At 40.8% G+C, this 20,935-nt stretch overlaps 2 protein-coding genes across 2 annotated transcripts in view; both read left to right on the top strand.

Annotated features, from left to right (window-relative positions):
- The window catches only part of PRKCI (protein kinase C iota), a 67,473-nt gene extending 63,183 nt beyond the window's left edge, over positions 1 to 4,290 (top strand). Inside the window, exons 17-18 of the mRNA XM_054983398.1 lie at positions 336 to 451; positions 1,756 to 4,290. Coding sequence (XP_054839373.1) covers positions 336 to 451; positions 1,756 to 1,843 — 204 coding nt within the window. The 3' untranslated portion in view covers positions 1,844 to 4,290. The remainder of the gene's footprint in view (positions 1 to 335; positions 452 to 1,755) is intronic.
- A 10,919-nt stretch (positions 4,291 to 15,209) lies between these two features.
- The window catches only part of SKIL (SKI like proto-oncogene), a 37,201-nt gene continuing 31,475 nt past the window's right edge, over positions 15,210 to 20,935 (top strand). Inside the window, exon 1 of the mRNA XM_054983027.1 lies at positions 15,210 to 15,265. The gene's annotated coding sequence lies outside the window, so the exon portion shown is untranslated. The remainder of the gene's footprint in view (positions 15,266 to 20,935) is intronic.

Below are 20,935 nucleotides of genomic sequence, written 5' to 3'. Positions count from 1 at the left end.
TCTTTAATTGTTGCTTTAATATGCCAATATGCTTGGCATATTGTTGCTTTCAATATGCCAAGCAGTTTGAGCTTTTCCTCTGCTTTGTGCTTCTGTACATATATATGTCACAAAAAAACAGATCTATATCCTGAGCAGTGGGCTGGAAAAGATGTGTATTTTAATATTCAGATGAGCATAAATTCTGCAGTGCTAAGGTCATCTGTGTATGTGTCATAAGCATTATAATCTATTATCAGACATGCTTGTTAACCTTAATTACTCAGTGAAATCACGTCTAACATCTACATTCATTTTAAGAGGTATAACCTAATGCTGTATAAATTTATTCTAAGATGGAGCAAAAACAGGTGGTTCCTCCATTTAAGCCAAACATATCTGGGGAATTTGGCCTGGACAACTTTGATTCCCAGTTCACTAATGAGCCTGTTCAACTGACTCCCGATGATGAGTGAGTACATGAATTTTTAATTTAGTATGTCAGACAAGACAAAGAACAATCTGATTACTCATCTGTAACCATGGCAAATCTCATAGTGGCAGGTGCCTCTGGATGACTGATAGCAAAGTGGAACCTCCATATTAAAAAGCCTTTATATGCCACTTTGGTGGTGGAGAGAACGGGCACAGCAGGAAAGGGCTGTTTCCTTTTTGCCTTGCTTGTGGGCAAAATGAACCCTTGATCTGATCCAGAAAAGGGTTCATGTTCTCATGAGCAGTGACTGCCCTCTGTGGTACAGGAGAGCAGTTGAAGGATACTCAGCAGTCTGCCTAACCTAATTTCTAAGCTTGTCTTAAGATCTCTGGGACCAGTCCTGAAAGTGGAACTATTATGGTAACTCTTTAACATATTCTTTGGTTTAATTGCTTTTTTGTCTTAAATGGTTTTGATGCAGGTTTTTAACAGCTAAGTTTTAATGACATACTTTTTAATCATGTTTTCTTTTGTAAACTACCTTGAGCAGGTTTTAAGGAGAGGAAACATGGAAGTTTGCAGATAAACTTTTCCTTGGAATAGAAACGGTTCGATTTCTTAGGTGGTGTTGTGGGAGGAGGACAGAGTCAGAGCGGGCCCTCCTGAAGGAGTACGCCTAGGCCCTAAGAGTATTAAGTCATATGCAAGCAACTTAAGATATAGTTCCAGCTTTGGGGTAGGGAACAGTGTATGCATTTAAAATATTTGTAATATATCTCTACTTATAGCCTCCAAAGTAATATAGCATATATAAAAGCATGACAAAATTGTTAGTCTTTCTCTTCTGCACACTAATTAAAATGTGTTCTGATTTGGAGGTTGATAGAGGATGGCAGTGTAGTTGATTGGAAGTAAGGTGTTTGTTCTCTATCAATATCAAAACTATTTTGGGTGTCTTAAAAAAATCCTAGATTATACTGATGTGGAAAGGACTGTAGTAGTGCTGCAAGTTTTTTGGTGTACGGTTGTATCCTGCTCTTCCAAAATCAAAAGTGAGCTACATACTTGGAGCCAATTATTCTACAGCCTCTTCTTCATGCATTCCATGGCGCTGAATGATAGGGTGCGGGATATAGCATTCTGTGAATGTTCGCAAAACTAAAATTTCCAGGGCATTTTGGTAAGATATGGCCCACAGTTGAAATACAAAGCAAACAAGTCTGCCCCAGTTTTGTCTTGGAGCATGTTTGCACTATGATCTCCCTGTTTTTCTTTTCTGGTATAAAGAGTACTGTAACGTTTTTGTGGTAGAAATTTTTTTCTCCCATTTTCTTTTTTAGTGATATTGTGAAGAAGATTGACCAGTCTGAATTTGAGGGCTTTGAATATATCAATCCTCTTCTGATGTCTGCTGAAGAATGTGTCTGATCTCCTCTGACTTCTGAACTGTGCCATTTGTTGCTTCTTCTTTTTTCTGCATGGATTAGCAGCTTGCTGTTGAGATGCAGTTGCTAAAATTCATTGACCTGTTTCATCTGCCATCTACTATGAACTGTCCATAAGCTAAATTCTTTGGTTATGAGAATCTGAAGTACTGTTCAAACTAACTTCACAAAAGTTGAATCCTCACAAAGGCAACTGCTTGCATTCAAGCTGCCTGATGTGGGAATTGACTGACATGCTGCTTGAAATGTATTGCTCTGTATTCCAAAGAATGTTGCATTTAAGGTTCATAGAAAATTTATGGCAAGTTAGACTTAAAACTAATACCCAGATTTGGGGATAGGGAATTAATCTAATGTGGCCACTCCCAGTTTTCAACATGGGGTGCAGTCTTGACTTTGATAATGCTGATTAAACACTGTTTTTCAATGTGAGTATACCTGAGTTGGTGACAATAACATGCATTGCCAAAAGTCTGCAGGAGGTTGCAGGGGAATTGTCATGTAATGCTGCAGCCCACTTCCAGTCCTTGAAATCTGGATCTAAATTTTTGTCTTCCAGGTTAAAATTTCAGTTCAACTTGTGAAATGTTCTTATTATCCTCATAATTATTCACATCTTCAAGGCTGTAGCTGAAGCTGTTTTTGACTTGCTGAAAGTGGCACAGTGTTAGGTTAGATTCTTACCAATCCATCTCACCAGGTTTCCTTTCTCAGTGCAGCCCCGATACCACATGGCTTTTGTCTATGCAAGCCCTATTATCCTTGGCTTAGTTTTTTGGTGCTAGACCACCTCCTCCCCTTTTCACTACTGTAAAAGCTGTTAGGGCACAGCCAGTTTATCTTTAATTTTGTGCATCCAAGGACAATGGGCATTTTCTTGGAACACTGAGGTCATAGGTCTGTCTCAAGAGGATTATGTTCTTGAACACCATATAATTGACTTCAAAGCTGCTTTTCATTGTTAACCAAGATTTATCAGGTACACATTCATCAAGTACACATCCTTTGGTATGTGAATGAGTGCGTTCCCGAGCCTGTCCTTTCAAGAAGGGCTAATAAGCGGTGTGATGTTTAGTTCTGTTCATTTAAAATTACATTTGAGTTTTTAAATGAATTAAACTAAACATTTGTGGATTTTAAGAAATAGCACAAATAGGCAGCTAATTATCACAAATAAGGTCTTGTGCCTTCTCCTCAGAATCTTGTAACTCCAAATTTATTTGAAATGGTATTCACAGTAGACTCAAACAACTAGAAATCTTAACCCTCGGCTATGAGGTTTGAAAAGCATGCTACCATACCAGTGTCAAAGAATCTCTCTACTGATGGTAGCCTGAGATTTCTGATTATGTTAAAGGTCTTTCCATTGTAAACATTCATCTGGCACATTCACATCAATTAACAGAGCACTGGAATAAATTAAAACCAAGCCAAGTAGATAGTTGAAGATGCAAATTCTAAAGGTAAACCAGACTAATAAAAGCATGACAAATTTGCATTTGAAAGTGCAAGGTCTTGGCTGCCTAGAGAGATGTCACCTGAACTATTGCTTAGGTTTTAAAATGCTTGCAAAGAAGGGATTTTAAAAGTGTGCATCATAGTTCAACTTTCTGTGATGTAAAGGTAAAATGCATGGTACATATGTGCATTATGATTACCCATTTTAAAATATGAAATAACTTTTACAAACACTGACATACTAAACTGAAGGAGGGAAGGTAATTTGTCTTGGTACTTGCCCTTACTGCTTGAGCTGGCTCATGTTGGTTACAGACTAAATTTAAGAACTCTAATTATGTGATGTTTTAGTTTTGGGGGATGTCAGTATATTGTATAACTTAGCTTTTGTCCTTTCATTTCTCAGTCCTTTTTCAAAACTGGGCCACTGACAGTGTGGGTACACTTAAGTTGCATGGTACAAAATGGCATTATTAGAGGTACCTTTTTAATGCAGTTGTAAAATGAAAAAATCTCACATTCAAGATTTTTCTGCTTCTAAGCACAAATTCAGTGAATTTACAGATGTTGATGTTTCTTCCTGTATCTGTGTGTAATACCTGTTTTATGTTGTGGTATATCATCCATTGTCACTTTAAAAAAATGAGTGATATGTTAAAAGCAAAGGTTATTTTCGTATTTTTCAAACAAGTGCCATGGTATTAAATTTTTGTGTATTTAAAAAAGATGTTAAACGTGTAGAAGCTGTCTTAAAATATTAAAGAGGGAATTTGGTCATGAATGATAGTGGAGCATGATTGGAATAGAGAATAACGGTTAGCATAAAAAATGGACTGATGGGTGCTTCATCTTTACTGTTGCTACTGTGTGTTCATTTTGCAGTCTTCAATATTGTATAATCTGTATTTCTGCACATGTTTTTTACTTTCTGTTTTTAAGTTTCAAAATAAAACACAGCAGGTTTTTTGTTTATATTGTTTGTTACATTCTTTTGTACGCTTTGGTCAATGATTCCTATGAATAGTTGATTTACTTTCAGTATCTTGCCTTCGTTGTTGGTGAGCTTGTGGGATATTCATTTAATTGCTGGTAGAGGGGTCTGTCATTGAACTCTAAAATTCTGATTCACCATTGGAATCTATAAACTGCCCTGTAAACTGTGACCAGGCAGAGGACATTTTAAGATTATTGATGCTAAATAACAGCTGGATATATCTTTGCTTAGCAAAAACATAATTTGGACCAACAAGATAGCATCCAGATCCCCTCTCTTATTCCCTTGACAGTACTGGATTAGTAGGCAAGTCTGAACCATAAAACACCTTGTCAGAGTTTTTAAGTTTCATTAAAAGATTGCACTCAAGACTGGAAGGCAAAAGCTGATAACTTTCATAAAAGAGAAGCTGTGCGAAGTCTATAGGACACTTGCATAATAAAATGGGGAAAGCTGATAGAAGCTTGCCTACATATTAGGGGATGCCGTCTGTTGAGCAGAACCCACCAGACTATGGTCACATCATCATCATAGCACTCTCTCAGCATTTCTCCAGTAAAATAATGAGATTTTTTTTTGCACAGCAAATCAAGTAGCACCTTAAATACAGACTAGATTTCCATTCCTTTTTCCCACTCCTTGTATCTCACAAAGGGGGCTCTGATTCTCGAAAGCTCATATAGCCTGGAAATCTGGTTGGTCTTTAAGATGCTACTGTACCCAAATTTTGCTCTTCTGTTACAGACCAACATCTGTAACTGTATTTTTGTAGTGAAACTAGATGTGAAATCCAATGGAAAGGGACCCAGAAAATCATTTTCATCTCCAAATATCCATATTAACATGCCCTTAAAAGAAAAGATTTGTTTGTCCAATAGATAGAATTCATGGGACCCTGAAATAATTTCTTCAAGTGGCCTCACAGCTGTTTTCTTCAGATGTTTTGGGACCACCCACCCACTGTCTCAATATGTTGGATCCCATCAGGCATTAGACTTGGTTGTAAGCTGAAATGGTAAGTTGGCATGTGGCGAAGAACAGGCCAGGAGAGCTGCAGGTTGGTGGACTGGAACAGAAGTGTAAGCAGTAGGCCTAGGAATAGGTAGGAGAGGCCCCCCAATTGTCTGCCTAAGCCCCCCCCCCCAACCTAGAACCAGCCCTGTTCAGGTGTATTAAGAAAAGGTTAGAATAAAACAAGCAATTATTGCAGTATCTTTGGACAGAGCTATAGTGTGGCCTTGCTTGGTATTCTGTGCACAATTCTAGTTGCTGTGTCTCAAAAAGGACATTACAGAACTGGGAAAAGTACAGAAGAGGGCAACCGAGATGATCTGGAGGCTTGGAACACCTTTCCTGTGAGGAAAGGCTGAAGAGTCTGGGACTTTACAGTTTAGAAAAAAGCTAATAAAAATGAAAGAGGTTTATAAAATTACAGAGAGAGATGCTAGGGCCTTTTCTTCCCTCTCCCATAATACTAGAACTCGGGGGGCATTCAATTAAGTTAATGGGCAATAGGTCCAGGACAGGAAAAAGGAAAAACTTCTTTACTCGATGAGTAATTGACTTGCACAATGCACTGCCAGTGTAGGGAGTGTCCGCAACCATGGATGGCTTTAAAAGGGGTTTTACACAGGGAAAAGAGGTCTATCAATGGCTCCTAGCCATGATGAGTGAAGGGAACCTCCATATTCAGAGGCAGTAAATCTCTGAATACCGGTGCTAGGAGGCAGCAGCAGGTGAAGGCCTTGGCCTCTGTGCTCTGTTAATCCAGGGCAACTGGTTAGTTGTGTGAAACAGATGAGCAGGTTTGCTGCTCTGTGAGTTAGATGGGCCACTGATCTGATCTAGCAGGGCTTTTGGATAGCAACTGATTTTAAGCAAAAGATAACAAATTTTGTATGTAACAGAGGTACTCTGCTTTATTAATACCAGGGCTTTTTTTCAGCAGGAATGCAGTGGAACGGAGTTCCGGAACCGCTTGAAAATGGTCACATGGCTGGTGGCCCCGTCCCCTGATCTCCAGACAGAGGGGAGTTGAGATTGCCTTTCGCGCTGCTCAGCTCCCCTTTGTCTGGAGATCAGGGGGCGGGGCCACCAGCCATGTGACCATTTCCTCCGAGGGCAACCCACTGAGTTCCACCACCTCTTTTCCCAGAAAAAAGGCCCTGATTAATACTGATGTATTAATAAATACCACAGTGGTTAGAATGTCAGACTAGGACCTGGGAGACCCTGGTTTGAATCTCCACTCTGCCATAGAAGGAAGCTTGCCGGGTGATCTTGGGCCAGTTGCACTCAAAATGGCAAGCCTGACCTACCTCACATGGTTGTTGTGAGGATAAAACAGAACAATGTAAGCCACTTTGGGTCCCTACTGCAGACTAAAACAAAGTAAATAAATGTGTGCGACACAGTGGTTTAAAATTGCAGCTCCATCCACCCAGCTACCTGCCATCTCTGTCTTTAGCTGCTACTCATTAAGCACATGACATTCCTATTTTGAAATACTCAAAAAGTGACTTAAGATTTACACTGTATATTGGAAGGAGTCCATCTTGGTGAGCTGGAGGTCAGTTTGGTCCAAAACTGAATTCTGTGTAATATAAATGCAGAAAGGTACTAAATCTAAGGGAGGGTGATGACTAGTATTTTAAATTTTTGCTGTAAGTATATGTCCCCCATAGACAAATGATACTGTTTCTTGGCCTTGACTGTTTCATAGTGCTAATTATAGATCAAATGTAGAGTAGCCTCTTTTTAATAGTAAATTAAAGTTTTATTTAAAACGGAGTGTGCCAACTTTCCCTGTTTCCCCTGTACCTCTAGTCACCTCTAGCTTCAGGGTCTGCCATAGGGACCACCCAGAGCCCTAGTGAGTGGACAGCAGGAAGATTGCTCCCTTCTCCCCTTCCTTGTTGGGGGGGGGGGCGCTGGGGAGGTGAGGAGGGCCAGCAGCAGTGATGGGAAGATGCTGTGTCTGGCATAACCTGGCCACCAGTGTACAAGGAAGGTGGACACTGTTTTCCTGCCTCCTTGCAGCCTGGCAGAAGGCAAGGAGACCTTATCTAGCTACCAGGACTAAGGAGAACAGGCAGTGGCTTGCTGATGTGCGGGGCAGGCTGGGACATTACTGGATATGTTGTGGGTAGGGCTTGGAGTGGGTGGGGTTTGGGAGGGGAGGGGCCTCAGCAGAGTATAATGCCATAGTCTATCCTCCAAAGTAGCCATTTTCTCTAGGGGAACTGATCTCTGTTAGCTGGAGATCAGCTGTAATTCTGGGAGATCTTCAGCCACAACCTGGAAGCTGGCAACCCTAGCGCTGGGGCAGAGGATGATGAGCGCAATTTTCCTGCCTCTTTGTGGTGTGGGGAGGGGAGGCCTCAGACACCAAAATGTCATGTCTGCACCCTGCATCCATATCATTGTCTTAAGTGTTGCACCATTGCTAATACTATGTCTTTATTTCTGGTTACAAATGCTTTAATCATCGCTTTCATTTCTCTCCGTTACTAGCCTGAGAACACAGCTGAGTTATCTTTCTTTGAAGTTCACTGAAATGACCTTGTACCATCTGAAATGTTACCGTTTCTCTGTATGCCTTTTTGTCTTGTCTAGCTAAACTTCAGAAGAAGTTCCCAGACTCCTTCCCGCCCAATTCTGTGATCTAGAGGTGGGGGGGGAATTGTTTGAGAATTAGAACTGTATTTTCCTCAAGTCTCCATTCCTATCAAGGAAGTGTGTACTGCCTGGACGCTTTTGCCTCTAAGTAAATCTATCGACATATATATATGGAAAGAATTGGATTTCTGAATAAAGAAAACATTTAACCAGGAACCTGTGTCTTGCTGCAGTGGTCCAGGAATCTGTCTGCCATATCCTGTCATACATAGCCTGACATAAAGCCTAAAATGCCCCAAATCCTTGGACCATCCCTTCTCACATGTTCTATGACTACTCTGAAAATGTGTAAGATGGGTATTGCCCAAAGCTGAGAGTCAAAGGGAAAAGAGTGAGTAATTGTGAGAAATTGGAAGAAATATTCTTTGACAATTTCAGACTTTCCTTGTTTGTAAATCAAGCTCATTTCTATAGCTTTATCTCAAGGAATTCAATGGATGCCTCCACTTTTCATTTCTGTCCTAGTGTTTTATAATTGGCTTTTCAGATGATAAGGGATCACAAAGCCCTAGTATATGTAATCATAGACTTTATATGCTATAGAAAAGAGGGATGTTCACAAATGAGAATGATAATTTGAATTAATTCATAAAACAGTGTGACAAAATTTCCTATACATCTTAGCAGTTTGAGGAACAGGTTTCATGTGTATGCTAACCAGCTTGATGGGAAGGTTATTTTAAGTTTTTGTACAACACTAGTCAACACCTCTCTTTAACATGAAGTAATTTGGAATGGCAATTTTCACTTGTGCATTAAAAATGCAGATCAGTTGTCTCACTCCTCCTTTCATGTGTGGGTGAGAGAGACATCACCTACCAGAAACCACATTAAAAGATGTGAAAAGGTGAGCTATAAAGAGATTTTAAGAATGCCTTGTGGAGTTTTAACTGTGTGCCACTGAGAAAGCAGCTCTTTAAAGGAACTTTCTCCCTCCCCCACCTCCCGCCCCCAAATCTTACGAGAATTAAAAAGCTCTCATTTGAGGATTTTCTGAAGATCCATATCAGGACAATTATTGTGGTAGCAGTATAGTTTCACTTGATTCTGGTGATCCCCAGTCTTGAATGTCTTGTGGACAGACAAAAGGAAGTACTTCTTTACGCATTGAGTAATTAAATTGTGGAATTCATTGCCATTAGCTGTAATGATGGCCACTAGCATAGATGGCTTTAAAAAGGGATTAGACAGATTAATAGAGGATAGGTCCATCAGTGGCTGCTAGCCATGGTGACTAAATGGAATCTCCACATTTAGAGGCAGTGACGCTCTTAATACCATTGCTAGGACTGATGGCAACATCAGGGGAAGGCCTTAGCCTCTAGGCCCTGTTTGTTGGCTTTGCAGAACAGCTGGTTGGCCACTGGTCTGATAACAGTAGGGGTCTTCTTGGGTTCTTATGTTTAGGTTTAAAGTGTATTTAACTACCATACTCTTTAAAGGATAAGTTATGTAAAACTTACAGTCTAGTAATAGCCATTGGATTTTTAGGCATTCTTTTAAAGGCCTTTTCACACAATTGTATTTAAGGTGTGATTAAAATATTTCACAGGAACACCTAAAAATAAGCTGTGGGTGCAACAGATAAAGGTACATGAGCCATAGAGTTGGGATTGCTATAGCTGTTTGCCATGTGCACGCATTGTAGGAAATTTGTGAAGTAGCTCTAAACAAGCAACAGTGCAGCTACTTCTATACTTCTATTTAAGTTGAATCTTTTCATAGACTAGCTACTTAGTTTACTGTTTGCTATTAGCTGTTAACCTTCCCTCTCACTCCAAATTGTTTGAAATGTACCATTATGCTGCTTATATGACTGTTTGACATCTGTGACTGTTTTCACATTATCTGCTATTAGCTTCAGTTCCGCCTTGTTTATTTACATATATGGGCCATGTATTGGGATGACTGCAAGTATTTTAAGGTTACCTATGGATCTGTATTACAAAGTCTTGTTCAGCAAAAGCTCAGAAGCCAAGAAGTCAGATGTGTATCATCATAATGAGAGTGGTCTGTTATAACCCTTGAATGATGATGCTTGTGTTTTAAGACCAATTTCAAGAGGCAGGCATTTTAAAAATAGCACTGGAAATAGTGCTTGGTGCCAGGGTAGCTCCATCTCAGGCCAACAATTAAATGTAAATTGTAATGAAACACAATTTAATTGGAGAGAGGCACGATGCAAGTATTTGTCAAATAAATATCTGCTCAGTTTTTTAAATCTACATTTTTTTTAGTGAAGCCTTCCGTTTTACCCCTTATTCCTTATGCCTACCTCAACTGAAGTTAAATGCATTTGATTGCCTCTCTTTTTTTTCTTCTAGCTTTTCCTTTTTCTGGCTTTACATTGTCCATATTCTCCGTATTCTTTTGTTTCAAGAGATGTGTGTATTTATAAAGTGTTGGTCTCGACAGAAGGTAAATGTGTCTCATTACAAGGACTTGACATTTTTGTTTTTATTACTGTACAAAGGGCCATATATTTTGAAATACTGTACTCAAGATGAAATTGGGGCGAATTACATTGTGGTGATGATAGGAATGTGTATCCTCAGCCGCCTCTTGCAATACATGCCACTGCCTGGATCAAAGCCCACACTAAGGTTAAGCGTATTGATTAATTGCAAACAGCCATTATTCTTAAATTAAATAAGAGACATTCCACAAATGAGGTATCTGGACTGGATAACCAGCTGCTCAGATCAACTTTGTATCAAACGAACTCTGCACAAATATTGGATACCTTTACCGAATTTTACTCTAAATTATATTTGTCAAATAACCCAAAGGTAGAGGATATTCATACTTCCCTAAACAAAATTGGATTCCAGACTATCTTATTTAATGACCACAAGGAATACTTAGAACAACCAATTAAAATCCAAGAAACCATAGATGTTATAAAAGCCTTAAAGAGTAACAAAACTCCTGGAATGGATGGTTTCCCAGCAGAGTTTTATAAAAAATACATCCGCCTACTGGCAGAACCTGTAACTGCAGTGTGCAACCAAATCATGACTCAAGGAAGTATGCCCCAAACTTGGACTGAGTCAAACATGATAGTAATTCCAAAACCAAACAAAGATCAAACGAACCTGGCCTCTTATCGCCCAATCACACTACTCAACCAAGACACAAAGATATTTACAGCTATACTTATGGCACGACTCAATAAAATAATTGCTAACCACATCCATATGGACCATACGGGTTTCATACCCAAAAGGCAGATGATTGACAATATCAGAAAGACCCTAGATATTATAAACTTCTCCAAAAAGACAAAATTAAACTCAATAATTTTATCATTAGATATAAAGAAGATCTTTGACAGTGTGGAAATAGACTATTTAAAAACTTTGCTTTTAAGAATAGGTTTCGGAGTCAACTTCTTGAGATCTGTCCAAACTATATACTCCGAGCCAACAACACAAATCAATGGTTCAATATCTGAGAAAATTCGGCTCTTAAGAGGTACTAGGCAAGGGTGTCCCTTATCACCAATATTGTTTGCCATAGCCATAGAGCCACTAGCTAACTAGATCAGGAACAGTCCCAGCATTTAAGGAATAAAAATTGGGGAAAATGAACACAAGATGTCACTATTTGCAGATGATATGGTTTTGTACATACAGGAACCACAAAACTCTCTAGACAAACTGGTAGAAATCAACAGAATTTGCAGTAATATCTGAACTGTCACTTAATCAAAACAGCGAAATTTACCCAGTGTAATTAACTATTGAACAAAGGACACTAATTAGGACACAATACTCTTTTAAATGGGTGAAAGAGAAATGGAAATACTTAGGAATTGTAATCCCAAACAACCTAGAAGATTTAATAAAATATAATCATGCTGAACTATACCACTTCACAATTTGGAAACTGGGAAAATATAAATTTAACTCGGTTGGAAAAAATTATCAAAATCTCAGGTATTTCCAAAATTTCTATTTTTATTTAGAGCTCTCCTAGTCTTCATTCCTGAAAAAAAACATTTATAACCTGGCAAAGGAAAATAAATAAATTTATTTGGAACAATAAAAAAGCAAGAATTCATTCAGAGACGTTGAAAAGACCAAAACTTTTAGGGGGCTTAGATGCCCCTGATTTGAAACTCTACTATGAGGCAACACGGCTCAGCAGCATAGTATGCCTATTGAGCAGCTCAGACAGGACAGATTGGCAAAAAATAGAACAGCTTTATTTTCCTGATAAGACGATATAAGGAACTATATGGAACCATAAATCAGATAGACCAGATTCTATAAAAGAAAACCAATTCCTAGGCAGTAATCTTAAAATCTGGAACAGAAACAGACTAAAACTGACAAATAAAATATCCCAAGTCTCGCCTTTTGTAGGCCAGAGCTGGTTTAAGCCAGCAGAAAGCCAAAATTCATTTAGGTGGTGAAGACAGCATGATAAAATAAGGCTAATTGACATAACAAAAAAAGGAACACTTCTAGACAAAAGATTCAGATACTTCAATACCTTGGTATGAATACTTACAAATTAAACACCTTACGGAAGACAAAAACATCAGAGAAAGCCTTAAACATCTGATCACAGAATTTGAAAGGCTGATAAAAATAGACAAAGGTAATCAGACAGGTCTGATATCTCAATTATACAACATTTCGTTAGAAACTAAACTAAAAAATAAAAATCTTACCAAGATATCTGGCAAAAAGCGTGTAACTTAAACTTAACAGATGACGACTGGATGGAAATTTGGCAATCTCATAGCTTCACAACAAAAATAATAAACATAAAACAACAAACGATTAAGTTATTGGCACACTGGTACATGACACCAGTTAAGTTGCACCACATAAAACAAACTCACCTAAATGCTGGAAACATTGCAGTGAAAAAGGGCCATATCTACATTGTTGGTGGGACTGTGTACATATTCGGAAATTCTGGGAGGGAGTCAGTAGTGAAGGAAATAAAATCCATATTATGTTATGACATTCCGCTAAACCCTGAAATTACACTGTTAAATCATTGGTCAGAAAATGAAATACCAAAAGTCAGGATTAAGTTAATTTGGATACTTTTGTCTATAGCAAAGTCAGTAGTTGCATCAAAATGGAAACAGACGACACCTCCATCACTCGCCGACTGGTACAACTGAATTTGGGACTATTTTATAATGGAGAAAACAGCTGATCGTTTAGCTCACTAGGACAATCCAAAATATAAACCTTGCTTTTCAGAACAATGGTTCCCAATTATGGAATACTTATTAACAAATGAAACAGCAATACAAACAAGACCCAAAAGTGACTGTTATAACCAACTGTTGAACTATTAACGAGGAGAAGGTGGGATCCACATGTTATATATATAAACTGGACCAAAATGTATGGTCTGGGGAAATGCCTACTCAAAAAAAAAAAGTTTGTTAACTGTGTGTCTGTTTCTATGTTTATTGTTATGTTACGTAAAAGTTTTATAAAAACCAAATAAAGTTGTAAATTAAAAAAAAAAAGCTTGTATGGTGAAGCTGACTGCAGTTTCCTTGAGGAAAGATGCTTTATATGCAGAGGAGGGATGAAAAGAATTATGTGTTTAAACTGTAGGACAGAGAGAGAAGGGACCATTAGTTTGAAATGACTGATTAAAAACTTCTTTACTGGTCTTTAGTCAGAATATACATGAGATGGCTAACATGGACTGAGGGGTAAATAAACAATCCCATATATGTGACCTCAGCTATGCAATGTGAGCAAAAATAGGCATGATGTTTACCATAAAATTGGCTGGTGGCCACCTTAGGAAATACTGTAGAAGAAATACGAATCTGAATCTCAGTCCATGTACTAATACTTTATTTACCTCATGTTTATCCCTGCCTTTCTTCCCACTGGGGACCCAAAGTGGCTTACATCATTCCCTTCAATTTTATCCACACAACCCTGTAAAGTAGGTTAGACTGATAGTGTGAGTGGCCCAAAGTCTTCCCGCAAGCTTCGATGGCAAAATGGGGATTTGAACCTTGGTTTCCCAAATCGTCTAACTCTCTAACCACCACACTGCTATGGCTATCAAGTATGGTGCTCTTAAGTTAACAATGAGGATGCCATTTGTATTTTTTTCCAGTTCCTAAAATGTCTTCAGTTAATTATGAAAACAAGGAAGTTGATTCAGGTCAACTGAATACAGACAATGAAATTACATTATTGTCTCAGAATCAGCTTAATGTGGTCTCCTGGGAAATTTCACACATCCAACCTGCAAAAATATGGGGCAATTGGGAATGTGACAACACGTTTGCAAACTATGATGAAGGACACAGGTCAAGTAGAGTAATTAAGTTTCTGCTCTTCATGCCTCCCGTTTTTTGTAGCTAACCCAGGGTTACCTCTGTGTAATGTGTGCGAACTCACACACAAATCTAGTGATGGAATTATGAGACACAGATGAGAGGGAAATCCTGAAAGAGGGAGAGATAATCAGGTACTACCAAAAGGCCTGAATCACCTCGATGAACAAATCGAGGTATGGCTGTGGGTGTGGCCTAAAGACAGTGAGAGGAGAACTATTCTGGAATAGTTTCAGGTAGGTAGCTGTGTTGGTCTGCGGTAGAATAGCAGGACCTGAGGCCAGTGGCACCTTAGAGATCAAGATTTAAGCTTTCCAGAGTCAAAACACCAGAAGGGGGACTTTGACTCTGGAAAGCTTATACCCAGAAATCTTATTGGTCTCTAAGAGGTGCCATTGGACTCAGAGCCTGCTATTCTGGAACAGGGGTGGATGAGAGGGAAGAGGATGAGAAGAGCAACAGTTCGGAGAGGGCTGGAGGGAAAAGAAAACCGCCTGAGCTGGAGAAGCTGAGTGTATTGAGAGAAAGCGGCGGAGGGAGGGTGAAAGCTTGTCAGGGAGATGATTGTAGGCCTCAAAGATACGAGGCGTTTTCGTGCATTTACTTGCATATGCATATATACCTAAATACGTGTCTCTATCTACATTTGCGTGCGAGCGGGTATAAAAATACACCACCAGCTCCCCGCCAGCGCCAGCCAGCTGCCGGCCCAGACAGTGGGCGGGGATTGTCGCGAGGGGCCCGGCCGGGCGCGCGCTTCTGGCGGGTTCGTGCCCGCGCGCCGCCGCCGCCGCCGTCTCAGCCCCAGCCGCGGTGGTTTTTCCTCCGCCGCCGCCGCCGCCGCCTCCTCCTCTGTCTCCGCAGTGAGGTCACGGGTGGGCGGCGCGTCAGTGGCGGCTTGGACTCCGGCGCTGGGGACAGCCGGAGCGCCCGACTGAAAGGTAAGGGAGGGGAGAGGACATTTCCCGTAGGCAACTCGGAAGGGGGGGGGGGAGAGAAAAAGGAGGTCAGGTATGGGGGGGGGTGAAGGAGAGAGACAGAAAGAGAGATTATACAATAATGCAAAAACCGGATTGAGGGGGAGAAAGAAGAGGCATGGGGGAGGGGAATGGAGTAGCCCCGGGTTAGCCTGGAGCAATGGCGCGGGGGTGGTCATTATGGATTGTGTGGAATCACCCTTTTGTATGTGGGGAAGTAATTGTTACTTCGTGTGTGTTTCAGGGAAGGAGTAACCCCCCCCCCCAAATCCATAAAGGAAAGGGAAAGGATTTCCTTGAGAGCAGTAAAAAAAAAACACCCTGAAATGCTCGCGGTCTAGAGGAAGGTTACTCTTGCTAAGCTCCTGGGCTAGGGGAAGAGGAGGAGGAGGAGGGGAGCGAGCGAGCGAGCGAGCGAGAGCAGGGAGGGTTAGTCTGAGCAGGGCGTCTTGACTCTTGGCAAGTCTCTCCTCCACACACGGCCTACCCTTCCCCCGCCTTTCTCTTTTCCTCTACTAGACTTAACCTTCCTCACCCTGCCTGGAGGAGGGAGAGTCTGTAGCAGCAGGTTAAGTCTGATACGAGGGAAAAGGAGTTGAGTTCGGAGAAAGGAGGCAAAAGCCCAAAAGGGAAAAATTGGAATTGGCCTGGCAGGGTGCATTATTATTATTATTATTATTATTATTATTATTATTATTATTATTATTAGCCAAAACGTGAAGGTGAAAGCACCCCCCAGTAGGAGAACCAGAGGAGTCTTGCTGGCAGGGCTCTACCAGTATCTTCCTGGAGTGATTCAGCACAGAATGTTACAGGGAATCACTGGTGGCACTGGAAATTGGGTCAAATAAGTGGTTCTGTGAGCAAAAGTCTGGACAGGGCCATTTGTGTAAGGTTTAGGACCCACTATAGAACAGAGAGGGTGAATGTGAGAGAGCGGGGGGGGGGTGTGATACAATAACATAAGAATGATGATAAGTATGCTTACATACCACTCTTCCAGACAGATTAATACCCCGCTCAAAGTGGTGAACAAGGTCAGTGTTGTTATTATCCTCACAATACAGCTGTGGAGCTAGGGCTGAGAGGAGGGGATTACCCAAGGCCACCTGCCCAGGTCATGGCAGTAGTGGGATTCAAACTAGCAGTATGCTGACTCAGCCCAATCACTTGACCACTGTATAGGGGGTGAAAGAGGAGACAGTGAGTGTAGGGGAATTGTAGGAGATAGAGAGCTTGTGCAATCTTGAGGTCTTTGATGAAGGATACCTGTAAAGCTGTGGGTTTCACATTTTTGAACTTCAAGGAATCTTTACTGTGTTATGTGTTGAGGATATCTCTGTGCGTGGCAGAGGATTCTATGAAGTTGTCTAAGATGTGTACACAGTTTATGCAGTGTTCTGGCCAGGCCTGTTGAATCTCGCCATTGCACTACATAAACTGGTAATGAAATTGATAACATCAAAAATCTTCTATGGCTTTGTTCCACATGGGAAGATTTCGTAGTAGTGAGCAAGTTTTCAGGGAAGCTTGTCTGCCATCTTCTTATTGAGAAATCTCATAAGCTTCTGGAAAGCTGTATTCTGGAGAATACAGCTTTAAAACCACTGATATAAGAACAAAGGCCACAAGGGAAGTAATTGCTTTTCTAGGGAGACCTTAGTCTAGTAGCTGTGATGTCACGTCTTTTATATTTCTGTGTTTTGGGGTAGGAGATGGTTTGCTGTGGATGGGTGTTCTCTACCAAACAACTGACTCTTAAATTACCAAAGCAGCCGTGGGATGTGAGAAGCACAAAATATCTTGGTTTGATGTAAATATGTTCTATGATAGTTGAAACCAGTCTGGAGAAAGTGTGTTACAAATCCAGAGAGAGGGACGTGCTAGATTTTTGAAACTAAGTAATGTAAGCGAGCGGTGCATTCCATTTCTAAGAATCTATGTTTTCAAGAGCTGTCTGTATGTGACCAGAAAACTGCAAGGAATTAGTGTAGGCAGTGCATATGTTGTAAGGGAAAGTGCGTTGTTGCAAATATATTGTTTTATACAAAGCAACAGCAATTATTTTTTTTCTTGCAAAACAGGTGGTGTGGGAAAGAGGCTTCCATAACTGAAGGCTCACCTAACTTCAGTTTTTGCATTGACTGGGGAGACAACAGTCAGCTGTAAATTACACCAAATATGGTTGGAGTGCAAATATCTTCATTTGATATGGAAGTTTGAAAGGGCAAAGGGGCCCTGTAACTTCTTTAGATATTTCCCTAGCTGTAGCCATTGAATCTACAGTGTGAGACTGAGGCTTTCTTTTTTTCTTTCAAAGATGATGTGAATGTTTTCTACCAATTCCAAGATTACATTCTTTATTTAATCATGCAAGGGTTCATTTGCAGATGATGGAAATATTATTACTCTCCTTATTTTCAACTTGGGCGCCTTATGTGCAACTATACTGGGTGTTAAAACACACCTAGCAGGAAGCAAGGCCGCTGAGGGAGAAAGGAGAACCATAGAGTCATGAGCAAAATCTAGTGTGTGCATGCTGGTAGGGGCTGCATTGTTTTTAAAAAAGGCAAAAATGGGGAGAGAAAATCCAGCCACAGCAATGCAGTTGAAGGATTCTGAGGTCAAGCTATGGCAGTTGAGAGCTGTATGCAGGAGAAGGGGCAGGTCTAATGGGAAAGGAAGTAACACAGGATAATTAGACTAAAGCAAGCTTTCTCCTTAATCTATGGTGGGAAGACAGAAATCTGTGAGAAATCCACACAGCCTCAGGGTATATCAGGCAAAGAATACTGAAAGCATGGTGGGCTTTCCACTCGCCATCGTCCTACCTAGGGTGTAGAGGAAAGGGTGAAGATGAGCAGAACACCCGTTCTGCTTGCTTTATGCTCAGTCACGTACATTCCATGTGAATCAGGCTAATTTTATAAGTTTAGAATTTACATATCAAGATGGAGAGGAATAGAGTGTTATCAGAAAATAGGAAGTTTGTATTCAAAAGTCTGGACATAAATGAAGTGGACAATATGGGGAGAAGAGAAGTGTGAAAAACGGCAGTGAGGAACTGCAGGCAAACATTGAGGCAAAGATCAGAATGTTGGGGAAGTGAGTTTACTTTGACAGGCAGCAACAAGCAATATTTAATCAAAGTTATGGTGCGTTTTATAATAAGGAGGGAGAGTATGGAATGCAAAAAATACAATACAGGAAAATCTTTTCAAGAAGGCCTTGACAAATTTTCTTTGGCTATAGGAGTCAGTCCAAAACTTTAGGAGCCAGGCTCATTTTCTAGCCATCGGATTTTTGTGTTTTGATGACCATATTTTTTAAATTAATTGCTTTCAGAAAACATAATCCTCAGTTTCTTGTCACATTATTAAAGCTATGACAAATGTGTTGTAATGTGTAAATAAATACAGAGGTAACCCTGACTGTTATCATTGTAACTACAAGTGTAAGCAAAATAAATACAATAAGTAATTCTAATCTAACTTCTCACCAGTTTCTCATAAAACCATCATTGTTTTTAAAAGCTCCATTTAATTGAGTTTTGGAGTAAGTATAGAAAGCATCTGGTTAAGAAATTAGATCATTCACAACCACTGAAAAGTGTAAAATGCAGTTTACATATAAACAAGCCATGGTAAGAGCTTCGAGCACATATATTTTTGTGTCCTACAACAAAGCCTTCTGATGCAAAATTTATTTATTTATTTTTATTTATATTTCGATTTGTATACCGCCCATCCCCAGGGGCTCTGGGCGGTGAACAGTTAAAATCGATAAAAACAAGAACTAAAATCAATATACAAACAATAAAACAAATTAACAAAGTGCAGTGGTGGGGAAAACCCTCCCCCACCCCAAAGGTGGGAGGCCGACATGGCACCGCCCCCTTCAGTCACCAAATGCCTGGCGGAACAACTCTGTCTTACAGGCCCGGCGGAACGATAATATGTCCCGCTGGGCCCGGGTTTCTATTGACAGAGTGTTCCTCCAGGCTGGGGCCAGGACTGAAAAGGCCCTGGCCCTGGTTGAAGCGAGGCAGGCTTCCTTAGGGCCGGGGACCACAAGTAAATATTTATTCGCTGATCGAAGCGATCTCCGGGGAACGTACAGGGAGAGGCGGTCCCGAAGATATGCCGGTTCCAACCCGCTCAGGGCTTTAAAGGTAAGACACAACACTTTGAACCTGATTCGGAATTCAACCGGAAGCCAGTGCAGCTGGCGCAGGACAGGTGTGATGTGTGACTGGTAAGGTATACCAGTCAGGACCCGTGCCGCCGCATTCTGGACCAGTTGTAGTTTCCGGATCAGGCCCAGGGGTAGCCCAGCGTAGAGTGAGTTACAGTAATCTAGCCTGGAGGTGACCATTGCATGGATCACTGTAGCCAGGTCCTGGGGCGTCAGGTAGGGGGCAAGTTGCCTGATCTGACGAAGATGGAAAAATGCAGACTTGGCAACCGCTGTGACCTGGGCCTCCATCGATAGAGAGGCATCCAGGAGCACACCCAGACTCTTTACCACTGGCAAAATTGCCAGTGGTGTCCCATCCAGGGCAGGGAGCTGGATCCCAACATCTGGCAGCCCCCGTCCCAGCTGCAGGACCTCTGTCTTCACTGGGTTCAATTTCAGCCTGCTCTGTTTCAACCATGCCGTCACAGCCTCCAAAGCTCTGGCCAGATTGTCTGGGGCCGTGTCTGGCCGGCCGTCCATCAACAGAAAAAGTTGGGTGTCATCCGCGTATTGATGACAACCCAGCCCAAACCTCCGCACCAACTGGGTGAGGGGGCGCATATAGATGTTAAATAACATCGGGGAGAGTATCGCCCCTTGGGGAACCCCACACACCAAAGGGTGACGGGGCGATAGATCCCCCCCTGAGACACACCATAATAAAATCATTTTCTGGAAATACTAGCACAACAATGAAATTTCTAGGTGCTGTGGCAAACTGGCACCTGGGATTTGTTGCACCCTATTTTAAAGATTTCCTGTCAAATATATTCATGTTCCTTTAGAAAAATTTCCTAGTGTCTCTCAGGGTCTCCTATATAGCCCCTGATTAGCTTTATACCTACGTCAGCATGGCTAAAGCATTGCCCCCACTCAATGCTTTTGTTCATTAGAAATCTCTCATATTGTGAATGAGTGGCAAATATGCACCCTGAGCTGCAACAGCAGCAGTGATTCAGCTTCCATGTAGAAAGGGGGCTATACTTTCCATTCATGTTCCCTGCAGATCAGTTTTATTCCTGCCATGTGCTTTGTCCATGTTTGGGTATATAGATGACTGTGAAATACATAATGTTATTTGTCCTGTCAGAACAGTATGGAAATAATTGTATGAGGATCAGTATAGCAAAATAACCATTCTAAAAGAAAAGGGACCAGATGATGACTTACATTGGGTTGCTTTGGATGATGACGTCTTGCAAATAATGCACAGACTATTTTACCAAGGTAAAACCTCTACCTCAGTTTTGCAAGCTCATTGGTCAAAGGCTCTTTTGTCTGATAAGAGGTATTGCACTTTAAATCATTATTTTATTCTTTGGATCTGGTTTGGCAGCATCTCTGTTTTAGACTCTATGAGGTTAATTTGAAACAGTTTGACTATTTCACAAGTGTAAT

The sequence above is a fragment of the Eublepharis macularius genome, chromosome 6 (assembly GCF_028583425.1).
Source record: "Eublepharis macularius isolate TG4126 chromosome 6, MPM_Emac_v1.0, whole genome shotgun sequence".
Lineage (NCBI taxonomy): Eukaryota > Metazoa > Chordata > Lepidosauria > Squamata > Eublepharidae > Eublepharis > Eublepharis macularius.
Note: the sequence above shows the minus strand (reverse complement) of the source record. Positions and strands in the feature narration are given on the sequence as shown.